The 14,937-nt window shown below is 31.5% G+C and overlaps 1 protein-coding gene across 1 annotated transcript in view; it reads right to left on the reverse strand.

The window, feature by feature from the left end:
- LOC134688107 (protein O-mannosyl-transferase TMTC1-like) overlaps window positions 1-10,962 on the reverse strand; it is a 33,303-nt gene extending 22,341 nt beyond the window's left edge. Inside the window, exons 1-2 of the mRNA XM_063548577.1 lie at window positions 10,610-10,962; window positions 7,533-7,710 (exon numbers count right to left, since the gene is read on the reverse strand). Coding sequence (XP_063404647.1) covers window positions 7,533-7,710; window positions 10,610-10,902 — 471 coding nt within the window. The 5' untranslated portion in view covers window positions 10,903-10,962. The remainder of the gene's footprint in view (window positions 1-7,532; window positions 7,711-10,609) is intronic.
- Window positions 10,963-14,937: the final 3,975 nt, after the last annotated feature.

The following is a 14,937-nucleotide window of genomic DNA, read 5'->3' on the forward strand; positions in this document are numbered from 1 at the left end:
ACTCGGAATAACAGAGAGACAAAAACGAATGCGCATGTTCTGACGCTATAGAAAGATATTAAAGAAAACTTTCTGACAAAAGACAAAGTAAAATTGAAATTACCCTGCACGTTGGCTTAATCTAAGTTTTAATCTGTTCCAAGACAGAGAGACAACATTAACGACCAATGAACCAGACATCGAAAAAAAAACTGCATCATTGACCAAGTCACCTTACAGAAGACAAAGAGACGACAACAGACAACACAATGATCAAAATGCCTGAGTCCAGACAAAGAAAAAACAACAACTTCCAACCATACCGAACTACTAACAAAACGACAACAATTACACCAAAATACGTAGTCCTGACCAAAAGACAATAACAACAAATAAAGCACTTGACACCGGACGAAAAGACAACAACGACCAAAATAGCATATGAATTTTGACAAAGTGACAAAGTAATGACCAAAATGACTTGACTCCGAGCAAAGAAACAATCACCAAAACAGCTCATTCAGGACAAAAAGAAAACAACAAAAACAACCAAAGCAACAAAGATGCTGACTTCGAACAACGATTGATCATGAGCAAATTGGGCATTTTTCGGACGTGCGGTAAACATATAATAACTTGTACATTGTAATCTTCGTATATATGCTTTCATCTATTTTTCGACCCCATAAGTTTATAAATTTAGTAAGATTCTGAATTTAAATAGTACAACCTGGTGATGTTTACCTACAGATCAAAATCAAAGTTTAGTTCTACCTCTACAAGTATCTATATTCTTATTTGTATGACATCTTCTGTAAGCCCATGCGTGTCACGTACAAGAATTATTAATATCACATAAATTTTTACAACCTTTTAACCTATAAATGAAATATGTGAATATTAAATTTAAAGCCAAGCTGAGCTTATCAACGAAATTGCAAGCAAGGCTTAAATTTATTTCTTGACAAGCATTAAAGTATACATTAAGTATTCTATACATAATATCGCGATTTGAATTTTTTAATTTAAGTACGTAAATGAACGATGAAGATCTACCTCGTAATCTAAAGAATAGGAAAAAGTCTATTAGTTAATTTCCCCGATCAACTTCAAAGCTAGTCTAATAAAGCTGAAACTTTAATCTTCAATTATAGTTAATTGTCAAATAAAAGAGGCAAACAAGGGTAATTAAAAAGAAAACCAATTAAGCAAGCTCTAGTTCTTTCCATCGTTTCCTTTTTTGCTCGTGGATCCAGAGCTTAACACGTATAATATCATGTTTTGTTACTGATTAAACTCAGAACACTGAGAAAAACACTATCTCTAAATCAGGTGACTTAAGCCGGAATAGTAACAATATGGAAAGGTATTAATTGTCTATGAACAACACTTTCCGAAGATGCAGGAACTTGCCATGGTCTATTTATAATTGTTTTAATTAGTTTAAACATATGTTTTTATAGTGGATTGGGAAACAAGTTTTGCAACTTATATTAATCCCTTTCCACTTTGCGGGTGCGAGTGCTGCCTTGTAGCGGCATTAGCCTACTCTTTTACGAAATCTACAAGGGTGTCTTTAACGTGCAAGAGATATGGCTCTCTCTTAACACGGGTCAGCCATTCATCGTCCCCGTCCGACGGACTATCATCGTTTCCTCAAGACCATACTCGCAAATGGTGTCAAGTTGTTTTACTAGTAATTGTTTGGATGTTTATCATTTGTAGATATAATGATCTTTTGATAGGGAAGTAAGTATGTACACTTTTGTCATATTTAAAACGCAGATTTAAATTGAAAGTTTAAGTTAAGTTTTTTCAGAAATTGCCAAAAACTGTCTTCCTGTATTTTAGATTGTGAAATAAAGGTAAGTTAAAAGGAAGGGTACATAATAACGTCTTAGTTTCATTTGGCATAAAATAATCTAACAAGAGAAAGACGACGCCAGATTATCCGCGGAAGTACCTTGGAATTCTTCTTTAAACTATATATCTTCGGTTTATAAGGATATCCTTGACAAGTTCCATGATAAAAGTCAGCATTTATTCTTACAGACTAACAACACAGCAACACGAAGACATTTTAAGTACAAAATAAACTACATTACTATTAGATATTTTTTTACGTTAAAACCCAGCATTCAATAGTTTATACTTTCACAAAATCAAATATGGTTATTTACAAAGTGCAAATATTATGCACAGAAACCTCTATTTGCTTTTAATTTTCTGTAATTGATATCTTAGTGTTATACCCTATCTGAAATCGTTAACGTACTTCACAAGTAACATCTTAAAATGTAATGATGTTTATGGAATGAGTTTTTAATACGGATAAATCTTTCAAGTGGAGCCATTGAAGGATAAGAGTTCAATATTACACTCTATTATATTTACAAATGTATTCATGAGCATTTAATATAATCTAGGTCTATTTGATGATACATTCTGAATGGCTAATCAGCATAAAACAGCGTTCAAACTGATAACTTTCAAAGGAATTCATATTTGCTCATATAACTGCAAATGTAAAAGGTGAATCGAAATGGCGAGTGTCGTCAAAAACCAGTTCTCATTTAAAATAAGAAAAAAGTAAAAAGAAAAATTAACATAAAGTATAAAAATCCCCAGCGTTAAATATTCATATGTATTCATCCTATACATGGATCAGTGGATTAAATTTTAGGTCAAATATGTACAATGACTTTTTGGACAAATAACTTATCATTTTCAAGTCAAGATTCACTTTAAAGAATATAAAACCAATTTGTCTTCTATTCATTATAAAGAGAGGATTACAAAAAAGAATTCATCAGTTGAATGACATTACGTAGAGAAATTCTTATTCAATGTATCAAATTAAAAACTTCACAAGGGTTCCTTATCATACTGAAGAACAGGTTCAAGTGTTTTGAAACGTTTACAAACATGTCAACAGATGTCCAACGAATATTTAAATAGGGTCTTTGATTTCTATGTAATATTGTATAGACTACTGACGGTTAGATTGTATTATTCGAAAGAAAAGAAACACCCCCCCCCCAAAAAAAAACAACAACAAAAAAACAGGGTCGTTAACGATATATTTCCCAAAGAATTATTGCAGATGTGGATGTATTTTTTTAGTATTTTGTTTTTGTTTTGTTCTGTGTGGTTGTCGATAAGTTGAACCATTTGACATTCATGTTATATCATATCAATTCTTAACGTTTCATGTTACCAGAGTTAATCATATCATTATTTGTGACAATATGATAGGCTAAAAATATATATATAAATATATATAAAATATATTTATATTTATATTGATGATTATATATTCTTAAAATGTTTATTAAATTGAATAAAATAAATACAGGGGAATATCTATTAAGAAAATCATGACCTTGTAAAAGGTTGTTCAATTGACCGCTACTGCATATGAAATATTTACATGCAGATCATGAGGTGACATGTAACAATTAGTTAAACACTGGACATACGTGTATTGCATACCATGTGGAGACATGTAGCAATAACAATTAGTTAAAACACTGGACATGCGTGTATTCTTTGATCATTAATTTCCAGGTTGGCCAAAACATGTCAATTAGAGTCAACTTAATAGATATTCATCCCTGTATCTTTTAATTTAAGACTGTGATGGTCAAATTAATAGAAACCTTGACACTGTTTATATTCTGTATATATACTTGTGTATTTTACTGTATAGAGGAGACCGTCCGTTATGGACACTGGTCCAGACGGGCTTGAATAAACTACTATTCCAAATAACCATGTGTTGTGTCACATGTGGTTATTTTTGGTTAACCGTGACCAAAGGATATTAAGGTAAAGTGACTTTTTATTTGATACTCTTTACTTAATTTCTCAAAATGGCTAGACAAGAATTTAATGCAGGGTCTGTTTTTCAAAATTTAGAAACACAAGTTCAAAGTTTCACTCAAAAAGTATTTAAAAAAGGCATTAATTCGATTGAAAGCTTTGATGGTTCAAAATCTGACAAATTAGGAATAGGTGTATCAGATGTGAGCACAATTGTTCATGATCAATTTGCTGATTAACTCATTAAAAAAAATATTTATTAGATAATGGTTTTTTTAAGCGAAAAATGTAGATGTTTTTTATTTTTCTTATCAATCAATGGTGAAGGTTTTATTTTTTATTGATATTTCTTTTATGTAATCATTATAATAAGGGTGAAGGTACTTATGATAGGTATTTGATTGTTTTAGTCAATATAAAAGACTGGCAACTTTGTAGGTATTTGAAAGTATAAGTCAATATATAAGTTTTGCGTACATATTGTAATGATATAATGTGAAGTTTTTATATGCTGTTTTTTAAAAGACAGAATAGATATTTAAATAAGAAAAAAACAACACTTGAATATTAATATTTAAGAATTAAATAACAATAAGTAAAAATATTTTAAAGATGTTGGTTATATTTTAAATTATTTAAATGCATGAATAATGATAATATCAAAACATTTTTAAATATATCTTGATTTTGAATATAATAATTTAATTTTTGAATCATATTTTGATCTGTTTTCTGAAGAGACAATCTGTAATTCTAAAATATGCGCGCCTATATACATTGGTATAAGAAAGCTTCAAAAGAACACTTTTGGCGACGGATTTAAGGGTATTTCTGCGATGTTATAATCATATGGTTGTTCTAATATGGTTGACGCAGTTTGGTAAGTGCGTAAGCACATTTGTTTAGAGAAACAAAATATTCTATGGTATTTAGAATCCAAACCTTTATTTTCGCACAGTTATTGTGGTATTTTTAAAGAATGACGGACCTATCTTCAGAAAATAGCTCCTAAATGATGAAAATTGATATAAGTGGTAGGTCCACTCTTAGGGAAATGTAGGTTTCTATAAATTTTAAAAGTATTGACAGTTTTTAGCGATAGATGAGACAAAGGATTATTTATAGAGTACATAAATCTATACTAAGGGTTAGAAATGAAAATGTGTTCATAAGAAAACAATTTAGGATTTAAAATATGGAAATAAGTATCATATGATTAATCGTTATAAACAATAACGCGATACGTCTTCCGCAAATATTTTAATGTGATGCTGATTGAATTAAAAGAAAATTAGCAAACCAAGAACAAAATGAGAAAACATAGACTGAGGAACATAAGGTCATCTATAACTTCAAGTTTAAGTGATATGAAAAATGATAATAGTTCTGATAGATATAATTTAAAAAGTAGTCAAGATATGCCTGTTGATGAAATTAGAATACCAAAGAAAACTAAACGAACTGTTAAAAAGTCTGAAAAAAAAGACGAATTAATTTTAAGTTTTCTCTCAAACATTTCTAGTTATCTTAATAAAATGCACGACTAACATGTCGTAGACGTAGGCTTCGTGATGATTGTTTTTAAATGAAAATCTATGTGTATATAAAATAATTTTGTTTTGATTAATCATTCTAATTCTCGATTCAGATTGCTCGCTGAAAAATTGTTAATTGTTTAGAAATCCTATAAATATCAGTAATCTCTGAATCACAGCTTTGTTTATGAAAAAGGAAGGAAAGAGTTGGTTGAATGTCAAACCTTTATTAAACAATTTTTCAGTACAAATACTAGAGAAAAGTTTATCTTATAAGTTTATTGTTTTTGTATTTGAGTTCAATTGTTTTATTCTTATTTTAAATAGATAACATATTGATACTTTATTTTTTCAAAATTGAAGCAGTTAAAACTTGAGGACGACTTTGAACTATCAAATTTAGTAAATGCATTAATTTATTTTGTTGTTATTTTTATAGGTATTTTGTTATTAATATATTCTAAAGTTTAATAATAGGTGTTTAGCCAAGATAATTTAGTAATAGAGAGATTCAAATAGTCACACGATACCTTGGTGGCGATCAAATGGTGTCAACTGATGTTGAGGGCGATGGTACTGCCTACAGAGATGTTAAAATAGCTTCTGCACCATTACTAAGAACCAGCCACTAAGAACCATTATCCAGTCCTGGATATTGGCTTTGATCATTGGACACAACGCAGACGTTTAGATGTACATAAAACTATACGATCACATAACTTTATATTGGTACAGGGAATCGTTCTACAGCATCACAGGTAGATTTTCCTGTAATGTTTCAGCCGGTGATAACTGAGCAACCTAGTCAGGGACTCTGAGTTAACAGAGTAGGTAAGCTAGGTCAGTTAGGAGTAAATCAACAACGGATGGTGGATCACATGAAGGACGGATGGTGGATCACATGAAGTACGGATGGTGGATCACATGCAGTACGGATGGTGGATCACATGAAGTACGGATGGTGGATCACATGAAGGACGGATGGTGGATCACATGCACGTCGAAGTTACAAACAACGGATGGTGGATTACATGCAGGATGGAGTTTCAACAATGGATGGTGGATCACATGCACGTCGCAGTTATAAACGACGGATGGTGGATCACATGCAAGTCGGAATGATTGCAGAACTTCTAAATGACGGAAATTGGTGTCGCAGATAAACAAATGGATTGTTGGAGTTGACAACGACGATCAGAGGAGCAGTTCACTGGAGTCGGGGTTATGAAGACGGTCCGTAGTTGATGGTTGCGCCTTTTTCTGGAAATAAGAAGTTCCGATATTTGATGTTACGAACTTAGTTATTCACACAAGAATTGTATGAACTATACATTGCTGAACATTTAGATGTTGTTGAACTTTTGAAATGATTTTATTTATGAATATTTTTGTTGTTTTTAGGGAAATTTGCAAGCATTCATATTGTCACCGATTTTAACTAAAATATAAATTATATTTCTTAAGAAAGGGAGGAATGTGACAATATGATAGGCTAAAAATATATATATAAATATATATAAAATATATTTATATTTATATTGATGATTATATATTCTTAAAATGTTTATTAAATTGAATAAAATAAATACAGGGGAATATCTATTAAGAAAATCATGACCTTGTAAAAGGTTGTTCAATTGACCGCTACTGCATATGAAATATTTACATGCAGATCATGAGGTGACATGTAACAATTAGTTAAACACTGGACATACGTGTATTGCATACCATGTGGAGACATGTAGCAATAACAATTAGTTAAAACACTGGACATGCGTGTATTCTTTGATCATTAATTTCCAGGTTGGCCAAAACATGTCAATTAGAGTCAACTTAATAGATATTCATCCCTGTATCTTTTAATTTAAGACTGTGATGGTCAAATTAATAGAAACCTTGACACTGTTTATATTCTGTATATATACTTGTGTATTTTACTGTATAGAGGAGACCGTCCGTTATGGACACTGGTCCAGACGGGCTTGAATAAACTACTATTCCAAATAACCATGTGTTGTGTCACATATTTTGATAACACTATAATGAATTTTGAAATAACTTCGCCTAGAGCTTTTTTTTTAATCTATTTTAACATTAGTTTTGATACCAACTTGAATATAATTATACAAAATATCTGTATTTTATAACGGTCATTTCGAGGCAGATTTATAAATCAAAAAGAAGTATGTGACTTACTGCTTCTACGTGAACAGGATGAACAGCAAACAACAGTCCTGCCAGCAGTGAACACTGAGGAGACAGATACAAAACATACTGACATGTCCATGAAAATAAACTGGTCACTAACGCATGGAGAACAACATTTACAAGGTGGAAATATAATGGTTCATGGCCATTCACAAGGTAGTTCAATCTGGAATAAAAGCAAATGATTAGAAGAGCCACTTTAAAGTAAATTATGATTCAAATATCTAACATTTTTATAAATTAACTGCTTAAAAAACTTATCATTTTTTAAATATAAGGCTGTTCTACCTCAGGAACGGAGTACCTTAGCTGTATTTAGATTTTTTTTTAGGAATTGTTGGTCCCCAATACTCTTCGACTTCGTACTTTATTTATTTGACCTTTTTAACTTATTTATGCCCCACCTGCGATAGTAGAGGGGCATTATGTTTTCTGGTCTGTGCGTCCGTTCGTCCGTTCGTTCGTCCGTTCGTCCGTCCGTCCGTCCGTCCGTCCGACCGTCGGTCCGTCCGTCCGTCTGTTTGTTCGTCCGTCTGTTACACTTCAGGTTAAAGTTTTTGGTCAAGGTAGTTTTTGATGAAGTTGAAGTCCAATCAACTTGAAACTTAGTATACATGTTCCCTTTGATAAGATCATTCTAATTGTAATGCCAAATTAGAGAATTTATTCCAATTTCAAGGTCCAGCAAGCATAGCAAATGATTGTGTGAGTGGGGCATCCGTGTACTGTGGACACATTCTTGTTTATTCGAGCTCTACTGCTGAGTCTTTTGTAGGCGGATCGCGCGTCTGGCGCAAAAACAAAATTTCAATCCTTGTATCTATAATGAATTTATTTCCATAATAACTTTTTTGTCATAAATGTATCATGATTACATTAATGTGTTGTTTTTTTAACTGCACGATTAAAATTAAAAAAAACTCAAACGAATAGTATCTCAGTTCAATTCACTCCTAGTTCTGTCAGGTTCTTTTTAAACGAAACAGTTATTAACGACACAATGTTAAGATCTATTGGTAAAGACGAACAGAACATTTTAGATACCCGTTGTCCCGTTGTATGCAATGTTTAGATGGAAGGATGTCTACCAAGATAAGTACTTATGACATGATAAATGAGCTATATAATTTATTACTTTGAGAAGTACTTTTCCGTCTTTCATGTGTTATTGAAAACCAATTTCTCATCATTTAAACAACTTTTAATTTAAAAATAATAACTTGAAACTAATTTACACTTACTTGTAACCAAACACAAATTAACAAATGAAATTTGACACAGAATTTTGTTCATGCATTTAAATTAAATGTTTAAAAGGAACATCAAAAATGGATTCAGGAAAGCTGACACAGTAATTTAAATGAAAAATTTGAGAATTCGATTGACATTCGGTCACAAATGAAGAAAGTTCACACAGCGAGTAGAGTACCGTTTTTGTTTTAAAACGTTTTGTTATACAAAAATACCTGGGAAATAATATAACAATAAACAATTGCAAGCAACTGAGAGAAATTTAAAAGATATATGACTGTTAAATAACTTTAATGCATTAAGAATTATAGTTTGTTGGTTTTAATTGGTAACTAGAACAAATTGACATATAAGAACTAAAGTTCTAGTATCCAATCGTAGTACGAATATATCTAATAATTTATGGTAGGAAATGTTGAAGAATCCGTCCGTTCGGAACGATAAAGTAGCTTTATCCATACGGGCCAGACGAATAACGGATGGATAATCAAGAACCTCTAGCGCTGCTCTGGCTAGTATGATTAAAACGGTATTTTATATTTCTTTACTTCTATTTACATATAAATTATGTTTGTTGTTTTTATGATTTAAGTTTTATTTACATGCTATCTATCGTTGTTTCTGTATGAGATAAGACCCCTAGCAGTCCCTACAGACATTGCTTTTATGCATTGGGTATACATGTTCATGATACGGGCACACCTGTAGACATGTTGACAAAATATGAATTTAATTTGAATTATCAAACTAAAACATACAAGGAACGTTTTTGAAACAGTAATCGGATTACGTTTAAATTTAAATTTCAAATGTAAATATTTACGATCAAAATGGACAGACAGCATGTAGATTTTTATACAGACATTTAATCTGTCAGATATTAAGCAAATACATATCATAAGTACACATTTGAAGAAAAACATCATAATATTGCAGGGGTTTACAAATACATCACAATCCATGTAGATTATAGACATATTTTTTTTTAAATGTTTGGTCATTCACTACTAGCCATAAAATTATAACGAGCTTTTCAACTGCTATATTTTGAAGTAATGTTTTAAAAACGACGATCTTTCTATTGCAATAAATCAAAATAATGTATATTGCGGTTTGAAGTTTTTAAGTGCGTCACTGAAGAAAACAAAACATTAATTTTCACAATAATAATTTCTTGACATTGATTTAGTTTAGTGAGAAAGAATATGTATCAAATGTTAAAATATTCAAAAATAAATATATATATATATTTTATATATAAAGCTATAATAAATGTCTCTATTATTTGACTCTTGTGTTGTACATTGCTAATTACTTGTATTGAATAATACCAAAAAAGTTATCAACATAATGACATAGTAATACTTTCGATTCATCAAATGTGAAGATCCTTTCGTCATTCTATATATGTGTACTTACATGGTGCAACTGTATTTTGCTGGAGCTGAGACAGTCTTATATATAAATATAGTTATGTTAGAGCGTCAGCTTGTTAGGGTGCATTGATACTTCGACAATGTAAGGACAGACTTGAGGTGAATCTCGCGAGTTATCCTTATTGAAGACAGTAATTCAAATTTTATCGACTTTGGTTTATTTGATGCACCAGAATTGTAGTTCTTACTTTGTAATAATATTTCACCAAAATACTGGTTGTGACAATGTTATAAAGTCAAAGTCAAAATCTACGATTTTGTTAATATAAAATCCAAAATCTGGATTGTTATATATTAATTATACCAAGTCATATCAAAACACTGACTTTGTCATCTTAGTGATAACAACGTTATTATATTAAAACAAAACTTACTTACCTGAATGATAATATTGTTAAAGGTCTGTATGATTTATGGCTGGTATTATCCGACATTGATTTACCCCAGAAATCATTGCAGAATGTTTTAAGAATTGGATTGTGTCCTGTCACATCAGCATTATGTTTTATTGCAAATATATCATCATGTAAAAAATCTCCATGAAGACCATTAATAAAAGATACACAAGCCACAAGTAACGTTAAAACTTCATTCATATATTTCTTACTTTGATCCAATCCAATAAATCTATAATTTACATGATTTTTAATGTAATTATTGTTAACTTCCATTATACTTGAACAAGGAAATATTAAGAAGACAAGATGTCGTTATCCTTCAAATCTGTCATAATATCCATTTACCTGTGAAATGAACAAATTAAAGTTCTACCGCTACTTATGTTGATGATCTTTAAACGTCACATGATCGCAATGTGACTTCTCTCGTGCGTGTCAAGAAAGTAGAAGATGAATAGGCAGGAAAGTCATAATCGGAAATACAAAATGAACACTTCTTAATTTTCTAGCAACTTTTTCAAAAATAAAAAAGGGCCATATAGCAATTGGTGTTGCCGTTCATGTCGCAACTACTATTATATTACTAGTATATATTTGCTAGTCAGTGGCATGCGCAGATTCACGATCTTAAAAAAGGGTCCCATGACAAGTAAACGTTTAGAGATTTGTAGTGAGACTAATAAAAAGACCATACAATTATCATATATGAAGCACCTTTACCCTTTTATCCGCCCCTTAGTACAAAAAAAGTAGTTTTAGCATGACAAAACCACTAATGATACTAATAAATATGTTCATATAAAACAAGGAGAAGTTGTATGATTGCCAATGGGACAGCTATTCACCAAAGTTCAAATCGTCGAAGTGGATGTAATCAATTATAATAGGCAACAATATGACCTTCAACAATGGGGAAATCCCATATCATATAGTGTCGGCTATAAAATGCTCCGCCACGGAAAATGTGAACTAATTCAATTGGGAAAATACCGAAATACCGTTTTATAAATGTATATGGGACGCAGAAACCATATTGAAAGGATCATTTTAGATTTACGGTAGTTTATTTTAGGTTGGATGGATGTTAATTGTCACTAGATATCATCGTCAAGATTGATCTGTGTGGTTGACTCCAATTAGATTTTATTTTTTTCTCTCCTTGTTTGTTTTCAATGACGACCACACAAGTTGCTGCTAAATATACCCAAAGTACTTTTTTATTTGACAAAGAAAGCGTTAAGTATTTGCAAACAATTTAGTTGAAGAGAACTTAAAGATAATGGAGGTTAATAGATTTTTTGAGAAACATGTAAACAAACATTTTTTGTCTTTTTACGTTTATATGATACATGGTGCTTTAGTTCGACACATAAATTTTCTAGTACTAGTATATGAAACAGCAAGAAACATAAATTCGTTTACCAATTAAGAGATAACATGAAAAAATATGTTTGAACGTCATTGCGCATGTAAATCTATTTAACTTCGTGTTCATAAATTTTGAAAGAGGATTATCTTTTCAAAGCGTCCTATGATATAAATTAAAAAGCCCCGTGTGATAATCTGGAATAATAAAACACGTTAACATTCGTTGATAAGTTGTTCTACCTCAACTGTTGTGTGTCAGGTAATTGGTATGAAATGTTTACCCAAGACTCTTCAGAGTCTTACTGCATGACTAACACCTTATGCATAACATTCTGTGTAATGGGATTTACAATCATCGTTCATTTGTCTGGTTTTTGTTCGCATCAAACTAACTAAGTCGTGTATTCCAATATATCTTATTAATATTAATATTGTAAAGAAATGTTTTCTTTCTTTTTAGCGCATGTTATAGTGAAAATCTTTACCATGTTTGAGAACGGAAAAAAATCTCCCCCTCCCAACTAAGTCCTGACATAAAGCCAAAAGAATCCATCTTGGTAACACCTTCTGTTATGGTTCTACATGGCACAGAGATACAAAGTAACTCTTTATTCTAATATGACGTGCTTCTTTCGCTTTGTAAACAACACTGTGATAAAATTCTCGATATATCTATACTTAGCGCAGACTCCGTGGTGTACATAATAATGGCTGTTACAATATACTTCCCACGTAAATCCACATGTATTGAAACCTATTTGCAAACCCTTTGTCGATTTAATTGTTTTAAAAATTGCAATTCAGAAAAGACAAAATCACTTTTATTCTTATTCGGATGCATAATAAAAAGAAGTCATGCATAAGAGCTCAGAGAAACCAACAAAATAAACATAAAATAAAATTCCGCGAAAGTCTATTAATGTTTTTGGCGCATTTAAGTCATTTCAAAACATGACGTCATACAAATGAAAACTCTAACGTTAGAGTTGAACGTTTTCTGTTACGTTAACTATTGACATGTCGTTTACTATTGTATTAAAATTGATTATCAAGGTAGGTTATGTTTGATTTTCTATTCTATTGCATTATTCGCATATGTACTGATTTCAGCAAGTCAACATGGCGGCTCATTGGTTACGAAATGTCAACTTTGGATTTGACGGTAGCTCACGGGAAAAACATATAAATAAACATTATACCGTTGGTTTTCCCGTTTGAATGGTTTTACACTAGTAATTTTGGGGCCCTTTATAGCTTGTTGTTCGGTGTGAGCCAAGGCTCCGTGTTGAAGGCCGTACTTTAACCTATAATGGTTTAATTTTTAAATTGTTATTTGGATGGAGAGTTGTCTCATTGGCACTCACACCACATCTTCCTATATCTATGACAATTGTTGGTTTTGAGAATGAATCATATTTTTTTTCAGCGGTTGTTCACGAAATAATCCGTGCAAGCTACGGATCTATTAAAATGATGAGCTTTATCTAACAGGGAGTAAAAAAGAACAGCCATACACACAGATTTACCCACCCTCGCTTCAGTTTTTTTAATGATCGTATTTGTCCTATTAGAATCGAAATAATTCATGGAAGCCATAGATTATTGGAAATTTACACATGGCCTGGGCCGTGAATCTGATATTCGTTGATTTTATCCCTCGCTAACGCTCAGGATAAAATTCGAATATCACGGCCCAGGCCATGTGTAAATTTCCAATAATCTATGGCTTCCATGAATTATTTCTTAAATAAAACATAAGTACATTTTTTGTAAGACGCTTTCTTAAAGCTATTCACTACATCCTTTGCTGCCAATAAAGACGTTAATATTTTTATTATAAATTCAGACACAGATAATGCGTTCGGTATATATTATGCTTTTAAACCTTTTTCATGAGTAACATTGGAATGTAGACTTTTTAACAATTGTTAATAAAACGTTTGAATGCGGAAATATTATGTTTAGATTTCCCATAGATAAGTTGTTACTTTAGCAGACCGCTCTCTTTAGGGTATTTCATTTTAAAAAATGTCACCCATTTAACATTTAAGGTATAATTAAGATATATTTCCCGATAATATAACAGATATAAATCTAATATTACAGACCTCTTTGAGGTTCTAAGGTTGAGGGAACAAAAACGTTAAACATATTTTGCTCTTTTCAGCAATTGTTCAGATACACACAAGAGTTAATAACAATGAAAACATAAATTTAGATCACTTAGTATATGCTTAAAGGCCTTTTATAGCTGACTATATGCGGTATGGGTTTTGCTCATTGTTGAAGGCCGTACGGTGACCTATAATTGTTTGTGTCATTTTGGTCTTTTGTGGATAGTTGTCTCATTGGCAATTATACCACATCTTCTTTTTAAAAAAATTAAAGCACATTTAGTAGAATAGTTATTGCCCTTAGTTTTACATGAACATATTCAAAATAATCGTTCATAATTATCTCGGAGTCTAAAAGGCAAAGTAACAAGCTGTTAAAATAAAAGAACGACCATATTGCAATTCACTTGTTGCAAAGAGAAGTTTTCCGAGCAAATGATATTGCGTAGACCTTGTAGTGCAACCTTATATAACTATAAGCATGCCGAAAGTATTATTGTTTGTTTATTTGTGCCTGTTACGTTACGTTTCAACTTGCAACTCTAAAAAAAAAAAAGAAAAAGTTTTAACTACCGCATCCCGGAGTCGATCCTCAGCTGTGCCCTAAATAAAAGTATGAAATGGACGACACACTAAACTCCTAAACATATAAATAACTTGAATTAAAAAAAACCTTCAAGACTAACAAAGGCCAGACATATGCTCCTAACTTTGGACAGGCGCAAAAATGCAGCTGGGTTAAATATGTCTTATGAGATCTCAACCCTTCCCCTATTTACCTTTTGCCAATGTAGAATAAAGAAACACACGACAATATCCCAGTTAA

The sequence above is a fragment of the Mytilus trossulus genome, chromosome 10, assembly GCF_036588685.1.
Source record: "Mytilus trossulus isolate FHL-02 chromosome 10, PNRI_Mtr1.1.1.hap1, whole genome shotgun sequence".
Classification (NCBI taxonomy): Eukaryota; Metazoa; Mollusca; class Bivalvia; order Mytilida; family Mytilidae; genus Mytilus; species Mytilus trossulus.